The sequence below is a fragment of the Malurus melanocephalus genome, unplaced genomic scaffold (genome assembly GCF_030028575.1).
Source record: "Malurus melanocephalus ecotype Western Australia unplaced genomic scaffold, MMel_1.1 scaffold_43, whole genome shotgun sequence".
Lineage (NCBI taxonomy): Eukaryota > Metazoa > Chordata > Aves > Passeriformes > Maluridae > Malurus > Malurus melanocephalus.
In genome coordinates, this window is record NW_026623275.1 from 2745070 (window position 1) to 2762317 (window position 17248).

Genomic DNA, 17248 nt, shown 5'->3' on the forward strand with positions numbered 1-17248 from the left:
CATTCACTTATTTTTTCCTTTTGGATTTATGTTTGTTTACTTTAATGTATCAAGATGAGAGGCATTTAGAACAAATTAATTCTCCAGGCTGGGAAAAGTGAAATTCTTCATAGCTTTCAGACAATTTGTTGGTTACATTTCTTCACTCTGAATAAGAAAAATTAGAATATCTGGTGACAAGATGAGGAAGGGAGAAGGGAAATTCGATATTCACTACTATGTACAAGTTACATGGGACAGCTCCTGAGGCTGCTCTAGCTTGTGCACAACTTTTCAAGCTGCCTATTGGTCACAGGATAATTTGCTAGAACATGTGAAAAATGCCACTTTAGTTACATTCTTGAACATGCTAGAACCAGACTATCATGACAAATACATGTAATTTTGAATAAAATTTTTATTTTTCTCTTTTTTTTTTTTACATGTCATTCATTACTTCTATTCTGGTTAATACAGAAATATAGGAATTTTTCATTGAGAAGGAAATTTATTAAGGAGAGTCAGCACATTTTAAAATTAAATAAGAAAATTTTATTCACCTAGTGCATTCATTATTTTAAAAATCCTTTGAAAAAAAACCTATTTAAACCTATTCAATTTAAATTGAAATTAAATTTTCAAAAAAGCAGTAAGCAGATGAAGAAGAGAAAGCTAGAGGACRTAATGGATTTTGAAGAACAGTGACCACGTATTAAAGGGCTACTCTACATGCTACAGTAAAAAGATCTACTCAGAAAGTACAATTGTTTTGGGAGAGCCAGAAGAKAAGACCAATGCATTTAAGTAGCTTTGATTTGTTTGCTTTCTTTCACTCTAATAATTTCCTAGCACAAGACTAGACAAGTATCRTGCTTTCAATTTTTTTTCAGACATTTCATACAATCTACTTCATCATACTCTTAAAATTCCAATAAAATCTTTATTAGGCTGCCTGCTCATAAATAGCTGCACGGGGAAGTGAATTTGAAAGGAAAAAAAGTTATCTCCTAGAAGGCTTTCAGCTTAAAAGCAGTGGAAAAATCAAGGAATCTAGAACCATATAATCTTCTATCACCTGCTCTTCTAAAGGCTGCTGAAGAAGAAACTGAGACACCCAAGACAAAGAGTTTGACCTAATGAAACAGCCGTGTCCCACTGGTAAACAAGTGAGGCTGTACATCATGTACTGGTTTAGACTGAGGCAGAATTATTTTGAAGTCTCTAGCAATAACATGAAAGAATGTAATAACTTTAATCAAGGAAATGGTATTTCCTACAGATGGCAGAATGCGACACTGCAGCCAGCACTTGTCAAACTGGGATACTATTGTGAAATGCACTCTYTACTTAAAAGTAATAAACAATTATCTCTGTACTAAGCAGACATTCCTCAATAGAGATGGGTGAGATTAGTGATTCACACAATTTGGTAATCTCCCCTTTTGATTTCTGTGATGGTTTTGCCCCAAACAGCATCACTCSCAACTTCCCACTAGCTGTCTGTGTCTGTATTACAGTGATGCAATACATGGAATGTATTACTTATTGGCAGGTTACACAGGCATTAATCAGAATACCCCTTAATCAGTGTTCAGAGTAGAACCCTGAACAAGGGCAGTATTAGGATTGGGAGATAACACAAACAATAAATGAAATAATCTTGGATTTTACACCAACATCTCAGTTTAGCACATTCCTTGCAAGTGAGACAGTTCTTTATCGTCCTTTTGGCTGGGTTCTAAAGTATTTACTACTTGAAGTACCCAAATTGTACCCAAATAGGTATATTAACATCTGTGTCAAATTGTACCTCCAAGAATCTTGTAAGCTTACAGATATTTACACCTATGTGAGTTTTTGTTCTTTGGACAGGGTAAGGGGGTGCTCATTTTTAACTAAGGTATGAGCAATACTAAGAAAAATGCTCAGGAGTACTTAAAATCTTTGGATGCTTGCTTGCTTGCTAATTAATGAATATTTAATCAGAATGCATCCATTAACTTACTGAAACTAAAAAAAAAAAAGGATTTATTCATGCCTTCTAACTGTATTTTTTCTCATTTCAAATTAGGCTGTAGCCACTGAAAAAAAATTATCTATCCAGTGGTTTACATATAGATCCAGTCTGTACAGCATTTTTGGTGTCTGCTAGAATTTCATGACATTATTTCATGACGTTTTCCTGTTTTCCACAATGCTTCTGATCATGAAATGAGGATTGCAAGAAGAAAGCATGTATGAAGTGTACACACAGAAGCTAAAGGCAGCAAGCACACGAAACTTAAAAATTACACTTCAGTATTTTGTAGAAATAACATTTATCCTAATCACTTCAATGTTTTATATTCTRACAAAAATAATTGGTGCTTCACTCAGTAACTGGTTTTATCAGTTCATAGAACTTAAGCCCTATGAGTTCATATTTTAATATGCTTTTTAATAAACATGGAATTTGAGAGATGCCATTATTTTGCTTTTAATAAATAGCAAGATTCTAAAATAATCAGCAAGCGTTTCAACTCGCTTTCAGTACTTTACTTTTAATCACGACAGCTTTACCACTAGGGTTCTCAACAGTGGATTACCTACATTGGTAGTCATGCTGTACAAAAAATCCATGAGATTCAAGATACAGACTTTATGGTTGTACTAGATTTAAACATCCCAGTTAGGCAACTGAATTACGTAATTCAAATKCATTTCTGACTTGATGTAAAAGGAATTCTGTAACAGAACCTCCTGACAGAATAATGCAAAGCAGGCATGTGAAAAGAAAATGAAAATGAACTGGACAAACTAGTACAACCTTCAGTAAACGTTTTTAAAGTTGAGTGTCCACTTAGCATTTATGTATTTACACTACTGAAATGACAAAGATTTTCTTGAAGAAAATTACATTTCAAATTCCACAGAYCAAAAATTCATTTTTCTCTCATTTCTGTCTGAAGTTTGAGATAAGTACTCCTTTTCAGAAGGAAAAACTTAAGGCACACTTAAAACTGCACTGCTGAATGAGATGTGATTACCTCAGAAACAGCATAAATTCAAAGTACTTTTTCCCTTGATCAACTGAAGTGGCAGTGACAGAGCTTCCTTTGACTAGATGGTGATGAATGCACTTTTAGAAAGGGCTTTATACACTGAGATTATTTCCACTCAATTCCTGTTGTTATCAAGAAAAAGCTACATTACTTACAATACAATCTCTATTTAGTGTGGAAGTGACATTCAGATCTAAAGTCCCAACAAATATGGCTTATGTGAATCCTGCCAACTTACATCTGAGTTAACAATTCTGCATCCATTTAACACTCATCACCCACTCACCTATTAAGATTTTCTTGCACTGGCTTCACACAATTATATATACAATTAGTATATAAATCAATATGGTTATGAAGTTTATCCTGGTTTTAGAAACACACCAGATCATCTGCCTTAAAGAAAATGTTTTTCTGCATTTCAACAGAAACCGTGACACATGCTAATGTGAACACATATCCCTTATGGCACAGATAAGCATACAGAGAATCATTCAAGAGAAGTTTTACAGCATTAAAACATTACTGTTTTAATGCTGTTTTACAGCGTTAAAACATTAACAATCTTCAACTAGCCTATTTACAAGTTAAAATGCTCTCTGACCAAATCAATTTTTTGCAAAGCACAAAAAAGTCTGTTGTCTAAGGGCTTTAGTATTATTTCATTAGATAAGAAAATTTAAAATTAACACTAGTGACTTTAATTTAAAAGAAAAATGAGAGAGTACAGAATATGATTAGTAAACCAGCAACACAACTAATATCACTGTTACTATGCAAGTGCTGAAATGTGYATTTTAAACTCTGTGAGAAAGAAAATACCTTCATCTGCAACTGTACAATATATCTTAACAAACTCTTGATTTTTAGGAGTGCTTAGACTGYTAGAACTTCCCCCTCTCTAATCTTTCGCAGAGCATCTAAAAGATATTAAGAGTAGGATAYTTAGTGAGACAGCCCTTTCTTATCAAGTTTGCGCAAGACAGGAATACAAGAATAATGGCAAATACAATTTTACAGCTTACCAACTTCAACAAAAACCCTATTAACAAACTGTCATCACTGACAAGAATCACTTTTCGGATCCTATATGGAAGTCATTACTCAAAGAAATGTCAGGAATTTTCTTTTAGTAGCTCTGCTTGACTGTCCTTGACTATGAAATACCATGTGCATCAACTGAATTRTGTTTATTGTGCACCCACACAACTTGTACCAAGTAAGTGGAGTGAACATCATCACTATGACAACCCTTCAAGGAAATGCATAAGACTAGTAATAATTAAGGAAAGATGCTTTTGCCACTCTTGTTTCTAATAAGCAGCTTCAAATTAAAAAAGAACATCCTGCCTTTATGCCTTTTAAAAGAACCTCACATCTCTGTCAGTAAACAGCTTCACAGGGCATGCCTACTTGTGGAAGCTCAATACTTGAAAGCAAAATGTGACAACTGCAAAATTCAAAAGAATYAGCAGTAGACGTCACAACAGAGAAAGAAATATCCTTTAATTACCTAAATCAGCAATAACAAAAAAGGGAAAGATTTTTTACTAACATGAATTAATGACAAAAATTTGTCCCATTTACTCYTCATGACTCCTGATATTCTGAATAGATTTTAAAATTATAATGCTCSAAGTATGACTTTTTACAAGAGCACGCAGTGATAGGACATGGGGCAATGCCTTTAAACTGATTTAGATTAGATATTAGAAAGAAATTATTACTGTGAGGGTGTTGAGGCACTGGAACAGGTTGCCCAGAGAAGTTATGATGCCCCATCCCTGGAAGTGTCCAAGGCCAGGCTGGATGTGGTTTAGAACAATGTGGTCTAGTAGAARGTGTCCYTGCCCACGGCATGGGAGTTGGAACGAGGTAATGTTACTCAGGCTAAAAGTTCCTTAACTTCAGAAGTAATTTAAATCACTGAGGTGGCTCCAAGTATGGTATAGAGCTCTACTGAAGCAAAAGAATCTAACAGAATATATTCCCCATAGTCTGCAATAAAAGGAGGTACCACATATAAAAAGAAAGCATACCAATATTTCACAGAAAAAGGCTTCAGCAAAGGAATCATGTCCTCTTAGCAAATGAAGGCTACATTTCATCTTTATGGATGTRGTGTTATACTCAAATGCGCTACTGCAGAAGATCAGAACCACAGCTTGTTTAAAAAGGTAAATACATCAAACAACTAATGATATATAAGGTTTTCAAGTAAATGTGTATGCCTAAATACATTGTGTTGCCTGCAAAGCTACCTGAAATATTCTTCAGTATATATTACTTATGTGAATTGTACATCAGCTTCTTCAATTGCTAGAACCCACAACCTTTCATCACTACAGCAAGCTTTAAACAGGCGTAAACCAAAACTGCTACCCCAATGCCTGGGCCCCACCTTCTTTCTGTCCCAATCTCACTCTCTCCTTTGCATCAGCAAAAATGACAAGTCACTCCCATGAATCACGTCAAAGAATTGTTCTAGATGTCAGGACAGTTCCTTTCAGCGCACATGTTGGCTTATGATGGCTTAATCTACAATAAAAAGGAAAGTCTTCACTCCAGCCCTGAAACATTCAAAACTKTCTACTACCAAGATAAAGAAGCGAGACAGTTTTGCTAATATAAAGTCACTTTGAGTTTCTAAACATGGCTGGTTTTGATAATGTATGTCTGCATGCTACATTAATTAAATAAGAAATTTAACAGTTCTAGCTGTAAACAGGATGCAACTGAAGACTGTACAACAAACTTTTATTCTATWAAAAAACAGTGTTTAGAAACTGATGGTGTAACACATATATACAGTAGCCAATTTATTCATGTTTGAAAGATATTAACAAAGATAATAGATTCATTAAAGACATTGTTCTATACCACTACTAACCAAATTGTTCAGCAACTCTCACCTGGTAATTTACCTAAATCACCATACTATGAGCAACTTGGCACACTGCCAGTCCCAGTTTAGAAACATGACAGATTAACTTTTAGTTTTAAGGAGGTTTTTAATAAAAYGTTTAAAAAATAAAGCTACTGCCAATATGTGTTGAGCATTTATTTCTGTGGTCTATGACTGAAGCCTTTTCCCACTGAACATATTAAAATGAAATAAAATCCCTTAAATTCATAAAACATCTTTAGAGCTATTTTGTGCTTTTGGTCTCTCAGACAATCAAATCTGCCTGACCAGAACACTACAAGTAGGTAGTGCAGCAGCATCGGTCAATTTCTTTGAGCCAGAGACTGTCCATGAGGATACATTTACCTTAAACATTGTTCATCTCAACTCCCAAGACATGTTATGGTATAAACACATCAGCAAGGTCCATTACAAAGCAGTAGTCATTTAATGCATACCTAATGACTACTACTTGCACGATAGAAAATAATTCATTCAAGTCCACTCTTTCCAAGGGCTACCTTCATTAAGCTGTCTGTTAACTATCCAGAATAAAAGTCCCTGTAACTGAAAATCTGAACCATGACATAGCATGAAAAAATACCCCACCTTCCAGAGGAAGAGGACAACACACATATATGTAACTTGCTTCTAGATCCAAAGGCATGCTAATGCTTTACACTCATGTGACGTTTTCATACCTTCACYTCTTTGAGGGAAGTAGAAGGGGAAAAAAAACTTGCATGTTAACGCTTTAATGGTAAAGATCAAAATTCTAATCTGAGCTAAAAATGTTTCATTAACAGTATCTATCCTTATTACCTTATTATGCAAGAGAAAAATAACTGTCTTAAAACTGAGTGAAAAGATGCTTTCAGACACAGAATTTTAACAAAACTCATTTTGAAAGAAATTGGTGAAATGCACTTGAATGGAGCAAATTGAAAATCTGACATCATCCTACAGCTTAATCTTACATCACCAATTGAAAGGATACACAAGCAGTAAAGTAGGTGAAACAGAAGAGAATAACACTACTAATTTACCTAAGTAGCCAATTAATCTCAACAATTTAAAAARAGGTTCAACTTCAGTGTTATTCCATCAAAACACAACCCCCCAACTCTTATTTCTGTTAAAAACATGTAGGGTTTTAAGACCAACAACAGCTTTTTACTTTTCATGCAACATTTCTGAACTTTGAGTCATTAAAATCAATTAACCACAAAGTACTCAAACACTAACACTACCTATCCAGAACACCAAATATATTACAAAATAAGAAAATGCAAATATTTGCTTAAGTTTTGGCTTCATGCATATCTGCATTTTAAAAAGTAAGCTAGAATCCTACTGCATATTCTTATAGTATATATGTTCCACCTTCTAGAAGTAGTAAGAAGATTGTAACAAAGAGCATGAGCAGATAAATACAAGCTTGACAGTACTGCAGTGAAATAAATTTTATCTTACTACCTAAAGAAGGTGAAAGGCAAATTTTCACAACCTAGTTTCATTTCAATTTTATTGAATTGCCTACAGCATTCTGTGAGTACCTGCACATACACAGGCACACACAGAAAAAAAAGTGATATCTACAAACAGTTTACACAGATATTTACATACATGTTATTACATAAACTAATATGACTGCATGATCTTTGATGTAAAAGCCATATCCTTGCACATATAACTGTTGCATTGGTTTTACAAAAGTAATATAAACCTTGTGCAACAACTAGCTAAGCACATATCATAGCTGATTCCAAGTTTTTAGAGCTTGCAGGTTTTTAAAAAAATACAATACCTAGAACACTGTTATCAAACAAATATGCTTTATTGGCATCTAAAAACAAAATGCACCCAACATTAAAATGTACTTTTTCATTTTTTAAACCCACTGCAGTACGAGGAACAAATCACAAACACTTACTTTAGAGAAAACAGAGACTATAGTGTAGATTTTACAAAATCACTTTTAATCTCTGTGTTATGCTCCTTAAGTAACATGGGCCATTTTTTTTTTCTGCCGAATTGTAGGAACATAAAATATCACAGCTTTATCTATACTTTAAAATTCTGCAGCAGCCTAAAAACACGGACAAGATACACCAGCACCTGTTTTCAAGTATAACAATTTCGATAGCCAAACTAAGGATAGTATCTAAAAAATTCCATTTTCTTCCATAGGAAGTCTTTGTTTGACAAGCTGTTAATTTATCATTGTGAAATTAAAAGCAGCTGGGGGCAAGTTTATGCTTTACMAAAAAAAWAAAACWAAAAAAAAAAAAAAAACCAAACCAAAAGCAAAAAACGTTTACCTACCATGTTCAAATTAAGAACAGTGTTCTATACAAGTCAGTTGTACAGTTATTTAAGTGAAAGATGAACATGAACATCAGATTAACTTATTTCTGGCAGACAAAAGTGAACTGCTACGGTCCAGTCAGCCATTTATCTATTACAGAGAGATGACAACTTTACAAAAGGTATCTTTTACCTACTGAGTGATGATTATGTCCCCTCAGTTTCTGTGCTTTCTACCACTGGTTCACTCTCTATATCAGCTTCTGTGTCACTCTTCTCTTTGTTTATCTCGACGGAAGATGTCAGTTTTTCATAAAGTTCTGGATCATCCTGCACCTGTGCAGTTGGTGGCTGACTTTCTGTCTCTGTATTTTCACCATTTACCTGGGGCATATTATCAGCTTTGCGTTGAGAAGTGGCCCCATCAAAATATTCAAAAACCCGTGGATGTGGAGGTGGGATCCAGTTGTTTGACATTCTGTCTCTTCCAAATCTGTTCCCATTAATTTCTCTGCAAAAATTAAAATCTCTGTCATCCCTATCCCTCTGTCTTTCCCAGGGTCTTCTGCGGTCATCAAAATCTCTGTGAGCATCTTGTTCAAATCCTCTATTCCAATTGGGACCACTTCTACTATCAAACCTATAATTTACATGCCGAAACCTCTCTCGGTCTTCATGGAAGCCTTTAGGGCCACCATAAATAGGGAAGGCATGGTGCTCTCTTTCATCATAATCTCCTCTCTGTCCCCAGTGCTTTTCTGAACTGAAACCAAAATGCTCTCTTCGGCCAAGGTTATCTATACCTGGTCTTCCAAAATTTTCTCTGATGTCTATATGTGGTCTTGCAAAGTGTTCTCTTCCATCTACTGGAGGCCTTCCTATACCCTCTCTTGGATCAACTGGTGGTCGTCCAACAGAATCTCTGACATCTACTGGAGATGGTCTGTTAAGATTATCTCGGTTTTCCACTGGAGGAAAGCGATAATCTCTGTCTCCCTCCTGTTGAATGTTATCACCTCCAAGTGGYAGTCTTTTCTCAGGATTAGAAATGTTATCGATATTTTGTCTTCCTGGTGTTCCAAAAGGTCTTTCTGGTTGATTAAAAATATCTCCTGGAGGAAAAGGACCTCKAGGTGGTGGTGGGTGAAGAGATGGATCAAGGATTGCGGGAGGAGGGATACTACGCTGTGGTGGCAATCCCGGCTGTATTAATGGAAACCTTGGTCCAGGCGAATGAGGCATCAGGCCTGGACGGATATCTATAAGAGGCATTCCTGGCATTCTTTGATTACTGATATTTAAATGAGGCATGTTTGGAACTGCAGCTGGATGCTGCATTGCCAGAAGTCCAGAATTACTTGAAAGATTTGGTGGTGGCACTCCCATAAGTCCAGAACTAGTTGAAACATTGGGTGGTGGCATTATGAGAAGCCCAGAGTTGCTTGAAACACTTGATGGCTGTACTCCTGCCAGAACTCCTGAGCTGCTGGAAACAMTGGGTGGCTGCATTCCTGTCAGAAGGCCAGGGCTGTTTGAGACACTTGGTGGATGCACTCCAGCTAGAAGCCCTGAGCTACTTGAGACATTTGGTGGTGGCACTCCAGCCATAAGTCCAGAGCTACTTGAGGCATTAGTTGGCTGAATCCCGCCAGCAAGAGAAGAGCTACTGGAGACAGCAGGTAGCTGCACTCCTCCCGCAAGACCAGAATTGCTGGAAACAGTTGGTGGTTGCACTCCTCCAACAAGTCCAGAGCTGGTTGAAGCACTGGGCGGCTGTACTCCCCCTGCAAGTCCAGAGCTACTTGAGACAGTGGCTGGTGGCCCTTCACCAGTAAGCCCAGAACTGGTTGAGACATTGGGTGGCGGCACTCCTCCAATAAGTCCAGAGCTACTCGAGACATCACTTTGCACTAAAATGCAGCAACAAGAAGAACAGTTAGCAGAAAATACTAGGGTAGCMCACAGCCTTCAAACTAAAATGCAGCTTAATCCATGTTCAGGTAATGCATGCAGTGATGATAGTGCTGACAAGGTCTGTCCTAGTTTCTATACATATGTTTTATTTCAATCACATTGGTGATATATAGACGTTATTCCATAGAAATTAATGTCTCTACATGGTAAAGACTGTACATTAGCTTAAAATTGACAAACTCCACAGTCATCACCCAATTAACCATCACCCATCTATTAAAATATAGATGTTATACTATCCTACCCTTTTCTACTCCTTTCCATTGCTACCCGTGTAATAAAAATGCACTTTTAAGAAGTTTTTAAATAGGTTCTGTGTTGGTTTTGCAAGGCCTGGGTTTTGGTAATTGCCATAGAGATGGCTTCTGTGAGAAGCTGCTAGAAGCTTCCACTATGTCCAGCAAAGCCAATCYCTGATGGCTCTGAAGATGGACATGCCACTGGCCAAGCCTGGGCCATTTAGAGATGTCAGTAACACCTCTGTGATAACTATTTAAGAAGAAAACCAAAATGAAGGAGATAGTTTTTCTCTAGCCAAAGAAGAGGAGGAGGTGAGAACATGTGAGGGGAACAACAYGGAGACACCATGGGCAATGAGTAAGGAGGGGAAGAGGTGCTCCAGGTGCCAGAGCCGAGATTCCTCTGCACGCCGTCGTGAGGACCATGGTGAAACAGGTTGTCCCCCTGCAGTCCATGGGATCTATGGGGAATGCAGAGACCCACATACAGCCCGTGGAGAAGGTGCCTACATCAGAGTGGTTGGATGCCTGGAGGAGGCTGTGATCCAGTGGGAGATCTGGTGGAGAGAGAGGGCTCCTGCTTCCAGGCTGGAGCAGGGTGTCCTTGGAGGACTGCACTGCACAGACAAGTGACCCATGCTGCACCAGTTTTGGGAGGACTGTTTGCCTTTGGGAGGAACCCGCGTTGCAGCAGTTTTGGGACTACTGCTGCTCATGAGAGTGGAACCACGTTCGAGGAGTTCATGGAGAACTGTCTCCTGTGGGAGGGGCTCCATGGTGCAGCAGGGAAAGGACTCCTCTCCCTGAGCAGTGGAAGAAGATTTTGAGTGACAAAATGACCAAAATGTCCACACCCTGTTCCCTGAGCTGTTGGTGGGAAGAAGGGAGAGGTTGGGGGTGGAAAACAGTGTCTTTAAGGGCTTATTTTACTTCTCATTACCCTCCTCTGGATATTGTTAGCAAAAAATTCACTTTGTATTCCTCATTCGAGCCTGTTTTGCTCTTGGACTGTTTTCTCCTAGTTCTTATCTCAACTCATGACCCCTTCATTTATTTTTTTTTTTTCTGTCCTCTACTCTGCTGTGGCAGGGGAGAGCAAGTGAGTGGCTGTCATGGGTGCCTGGCATTTGGCCAGTCTCAAACCGCTACAGGTTTGCAGACTCAGCTTTATTTCTTGAGACTATGAGAAAAAACACATTTGAGCATTAACTGCTAGAAGTCAATGATCAGATGACGACAAAGATGGTTCTTACCACTAMTCCAAGTTAAATTCAGAATGATACCCTACCCAGCCCAAAACTTCCTATTCCGTAGTTATTAGTGCAATCGACTATGATTTGCAAAAAACTCTCRAAGTGTGATGCTTCCCATATGCGATCATATCAGACAGTGAAGGTGTTTCTTACCAGATCTATTGTTTTCACTGGAAGAAATCTGAAGGTCTGTAAGATGTGTTCCTTTGTCATCTGATTCTGGTTTATTGATCGGCAGGGGATTAAAAACACTTCCAGCAGATAAAGTTGGAGTAGGTAGATTGCTAGTAACCGTGCCAACTGGTAGAACAAGGCTAGTAAAAGGAACATCCTTCATCGTCTCTTGTGCAATTGGTAATGGAGGCTGTACTAAAGCTGTGAAGAAATAACAGAAGTGTATCACAGTAATCATATACTGAAGTCTTCAAATTCAGTTTGATAGAAGTCAGGCTGATAAGTCAAAAGAAGTGATATTGATTACTCTATCACGAGCTGCAGGCAAACCTAAGCAATCAGTACTCTAACATATCTTTAAATGTTAAATGAATTTAGTTAGAATGTTAAACTAAAATAAACTATAATATATTATTCAGTGACTAAGATTAAATAGCTCCAGTAACAGCTACATGCGTTAGAGAGGTCCAAATATTGAACTATGCATGTAAATAATTAACGATTTGTCATAACTTTTTTCAGTAACTCCATGTTAGGTATAATTTTTCAGTCTACTTTATAAGCTAAGTCTTTTGCTCAATGTCTGCTTAAATCAGCTAAACAACTTCTGTGTTGCTATTTTCCATTACACAGGATAAACTTGCTTTTGATTAAATAACAAGGATAATAAATCTATTAATCTTTTCAGCACACACGAATAATTATTAGAGGAATCAAACTTACATGTTGGAACAACTGGTGGGACAACAGGTGGTGGGACAACAGGTGGTGGGACAACAGGTGGAACTGGGGGAGGCATATAGCCTATATGGAAAAAAAATAACAAAGAATTAATTACATGAAAAGCAAATAAACTTTTACAGTAAAAAACTGCCTACATTATTTATCCTGAAAAACTGCCCCACTGAACACTAGCAAACAACAAATTAATAGAAAGAGCCAACTGTGGTTATTGTTTTCAAAACTACCCCATCTTCACTACAGATTATCTGCAGATACATCTTTAAGTGATTTCTGCCAATAGTATCCAAAGAAGAAAATTAAGAGTTTCAAACTTTTCAAAAGAAAGGAGATTGATTTTAAGTATTTTTAAATTTTAATTTTTAGMAAAGGCAAAAAGCTGTGATTCCTATTCCCAACAAAAGACATTGGTAAAAATAATACCAAATTAAATGTAGAGTGATTTTAATCTAGTAGGAAATTTAAGAGTCAAAGGTCAAATCACTCAGACAGTAAGCAGCAGCTGAGAGAAAACTGATGTACACAGAGGCACATGAACATCCTATGCTCATTACGCATTTTGTTTTTACTGACTTACCTGGAGGTGGTTGTGAAGGATTGAAACTTGCTCTCAAGAAGGGTGGAGGAGGAATTGGGCTATAACCAGGAGGAGGGACAGGCATTGTGACMGGAAATGCAGGTGGAACCAAGCTGACAGCAGGCACAGCTGGAGCTACTGGAATCTGTTTTCATGGAAAGAAAAACAAGCAGTTTCAATACTTAATGGTATTCAAGGACATCAAAAGGGATAAACTGATCTAATTGCAATTCACATTAAGTACTAAATGCACCAAAGACTTTGTATCTATTTCAAACATACTGCAGAATTAGAAGCACTTTGAAATGGTACATTACAGGCAAACAAGGACACTGGAAAAATCCTACATGATCTTTATTCTCAGATAGCAGAAAATAGTTTAGCACTATATCTATCCAAGAATAAAAATTTACTTAACACAGAGGGSTGAATGCAGAAATGCAGAGGGAAGAAACAGGTAGATAGTGTAACAATTTGAGAGCATTTTGGAAACAGCTATAATAGTTTCATTCGAAAAACAGGAATTTTAGAACAGTACTGGAAAATTATGTTGTGTGTGTGTRTTATAAGGCTAAAAATTCTGATGAAATCCTCAAAATTATTTCGTATTTCTCAAACTTCTGTTTGAGCTATGCATTGTTACATGCATCATATTTACAATGATGTAATTCGATGAAGTATAAACACATATATTTAAATACATATTGATCACAGTGTACACTTAGGAGACAGTTGAAATAAGAAGACAGAAGACAGTTTTTGTGAAGGGGAAAAAGCTTAAAATTCAATTCAAGTAAATGCAAATATACTAATATTCATATAATTTTATGTCAGTTCAAGAACTGGAAATGTCTATACACATTTGGAAAGATATAACACTAACAATATAAATACAAAAACTTCTGTATAAAGCAACTGCATGAAACTAACAATGATGCTCAACCACAGCAACTCATTCYATTCTAAAATACTTCAGAGAAGAACACTAATGGATGCAGAGGTTAAACCAAAAGTATTTCATCACTTAAACGCAGCATTAAAGTTTATCCATATTAATTAAAAAGTCTGAGCACCAGTTCTGTGGGGTTTTTGCAAACTCAGTGAATACCAACCTGCAGCATAGTGACTGGTTGTGTGTACGCTTCTGTCTGTGTTGTAATAACTGTACTCTTATCAACTGCAGCACTCTGCGTCGTTTGAGTAGTTTCTTTAGCGGCTTCTGAGCTTCTGGCTGTTTCCCACTCTTTAAAAATGATGTATTTTATTATAAAAAAAGAATTAATGTGTTAYTTCTTAAATATTAAAAAGTCCTCTTCCTTCTTCAACAAGAAATTTGAATCTAGTATCTACATAAATCAATCACAACTAGGCCTCAAAGTTATTATGAAAAGAACCAAGTGCAATTATTTATTATTACATATTTTAAAAAACATAAAGTATCTTTATGTATTTGCAATGCTGTTTAATTATGCCTGTATACAAACTGATTTTTCAAAACTTGCCAAGCTTTTTCACCAATCATTCTGTTAACAATTTGCAAGACAGAGTATGCTCCTGTTTTCTAAAAACTCCTGTAGCTAATATACATATGTAAAGTTTTGTACTTTAAGTGTAACATGATGAACGTATTTGAGCAAAGTTACATTTTAATTTTTATCATTACTCAACATTCACTCAAAGAAAGACTGCATTTTGACCTGAAGAATCATTGTCACTATTGCAAAAGTCTTAATCTACTGTTTATTTCAGTCCAGTCATCTGGTGCTAGATCCATTTCAAGAAAATACAGTAGAAGTAAGTCTTTCACAAATCCAACAAACTGTTCAAGTGGATTTCAGAATAAGGTCTAACACTACTTGTTTTCCTGTCTCTCTTCCTGGAAAAAATACCGTAAGGTTCTACAAAGATGTGCATATCTGGGAAAGTTCTAATTTCGACTTAAGTCTTAGACCTGGATATAAGACTTTCTTAATCACAAGCAGGTAGCAATTTCTACACAAATTAATATTTCACATACCAGTGTACAAAACGTTCTTAACTCTCAAAATATGCTAACCTTTATTAACTGGCCTAATCTAATTATCCTCTGTCACCACTTCCTCATTATCATGACAATCAACTAGTTACTTATCTAAAAATACAATCTAGATTTCATTAGAACAGTTTTATTTACATTGTAAACAAAGAGCTAGAAAAATCTACATAAATGAAAAAAGAATATSTATTTCCTAAATAATAAATTTTCTGAGAATTTGCAATTACCAAAAGAAATACATTTTTTAACTATCAGAATTATTAACRTCTGTACCTGTATTTACTGTTTCCTGGTCAATCATGCCACCTTCAGCAAAGCCTTCCAAATCATCCAATTTCACTTTCTCCCATGGAATATAGGAAACTCCCAGATCCACATCCCAGAATTGCTTGTATTCTGTTTTCACACCTTTATTCAAAGCCCAAGCAATCTGAAAATAAAACCCAATCAGCCAATTTTAAATCATGTAACCTGGGAACAGTGTATTTCAGATTATTTCCTCCAAGTTTTGGTCACTGTACATCAATCTTCAGTGTCAAATTATTACAATTTATTAAAAGTTCTGGATTTTAAATGAACCTGCACGAAGTTTACTTGGCCTCTGCAACAGGTATGTGTAAGATTATTACATGAAAAAGCTTAAATTTGTTCTTCATTAATCCAAAAACATACATCTGGGGAAATTAAAAATACAATACTTCAAGGACTTACCCTAAAGCATTAAGAAGGTGAAAAAAACCCCGTAACATTTAACAAAATACTTAACTCTAAAAATACTATAAAATTTAGTATTAAGAGACCCACATTGTCTGGTACGGTACGCTGTACGTACATAAACTATTGCCCAAGTGTTTCCTAAATATCAAGTCATAACGTCATTTTGCTATCTTTCATATTGACTGTTAAAAGCTGTACTTTAACAGAGAGAAATCAATTTACACCTTACKGCTTCATTCTTCTTTTCCACATTGCATATTTGAATGAACAGCTGCTAAAAGACTAATCATCATAGTAAAACTATACTGTATTTGAAATGGACAGCATCTTTAGATTAAAATCACCTTACCTTAATAATTTTAGATCCAATTTTATAAGACCCAGAACTAAGCTTCTGAAGAGCACGATATGCATCTTGTCTATGTACCATACAGACATAAGCACATCCTCTTGGGGGAATCATCTATGGAAAAACAGCAGTGGTCTTAAAAAGTAGGAAAATCAGTACTTCAGATTATGTAACTACACTAATTAAATACTAACATTATAGAAGGAAAGACTTACATTATCAACAACTGCTACTTAACTGGCCATATTAACAAGTTTGGGCATCAAGAAAACTTAAGAGTGACCCTGGCAAGCTACTTCAGATAAAACGTTTTCAAGAAGCAACAGCAAGCTGAAGAATGGGTGTTATAAATGACATGAAAGATTTGAACAACACAGAGCGAAAAAAACAGGGAGCTACATTATGACAACCTCAGAAAAGCAGAGATTGGTACCTCTTAAGCTCCAAATTCTCTGTGAGCTGAGCAATAACCTTTCACAAAGGAGCAAAGCAGTGATTAAAAGCATATTGCATTTTTGAAGGATAGAGTCCTCATTCATGAATGTGATTTTTTTCTAATATCTTACTGTATGGATGGATGCATGCATGTATGTATGTATAGCATGTTTTTTTAATTGTATGACACGGCATGTAATGTTTGCTTACATATTGTCTATGACAATTGCTTGTGGCAGTTTTAGTTAAATATTTTGGTGTGCTTTTACACTGTTTAAATGCAGACAATAACATAACACATGCAAGCTAAGAGATTGTAAATGTATAAGAACTGCATTAAGAAATACATTATTATTCTAGGTACTTAAGCTTTATGGAGCAAGTAGAATGAACTACCTTACAATATTTCTAATTTTTGAAATAAAACAGGCACTGGGACATTTATGATTGTTACATTACTCTGCTTTGAACTCTCCTTAATTGATAATCCCTGAAAATCAAAATGAGGCTTAAATGTCTGGC

General features: G+C 36.1%; 1 protein-coding gene across 1 annotated transcript in view; it reads right to left on the reverse strand.

Moving 5' to 3' along the window:
* SCAF8 (SR-related CTD associated factor 8) overlaps positions 1–17248 on the reverse strand; it is an 88796-nt gene that overhangs the window by 28319 nt on the left and 43229 nt on the right. The window contains exons 14-20 of the mRNA XM_057364878.1: positions 16292–16405; positions 15499–15655; positions 14303–14433; positions 13191–13335; positions 12596–12676; positions 11852–12073; positions 8426–10142 (exon numbers count right to left, since the gene is read on the reverse strand). Coding sequence (XP_057220861.1) covers positions 8440–10142; positions 11852–12073; positions 12596–12676; positions 13191–13335; positions 14303–14433; positions 15499–15655; positions 16292–16405 — 2553 coding nt within the window. The 3' untranslated portion in view covers positions 8426–8439. The remainder of the gene's footprint in view (positions 1–8425; positions 10143–11851; positions 12074–12595; positions 12677–13190; positions 13336–14302; positions 14434–15498; positions 15656–16291; positions 16406–17248) is intronic.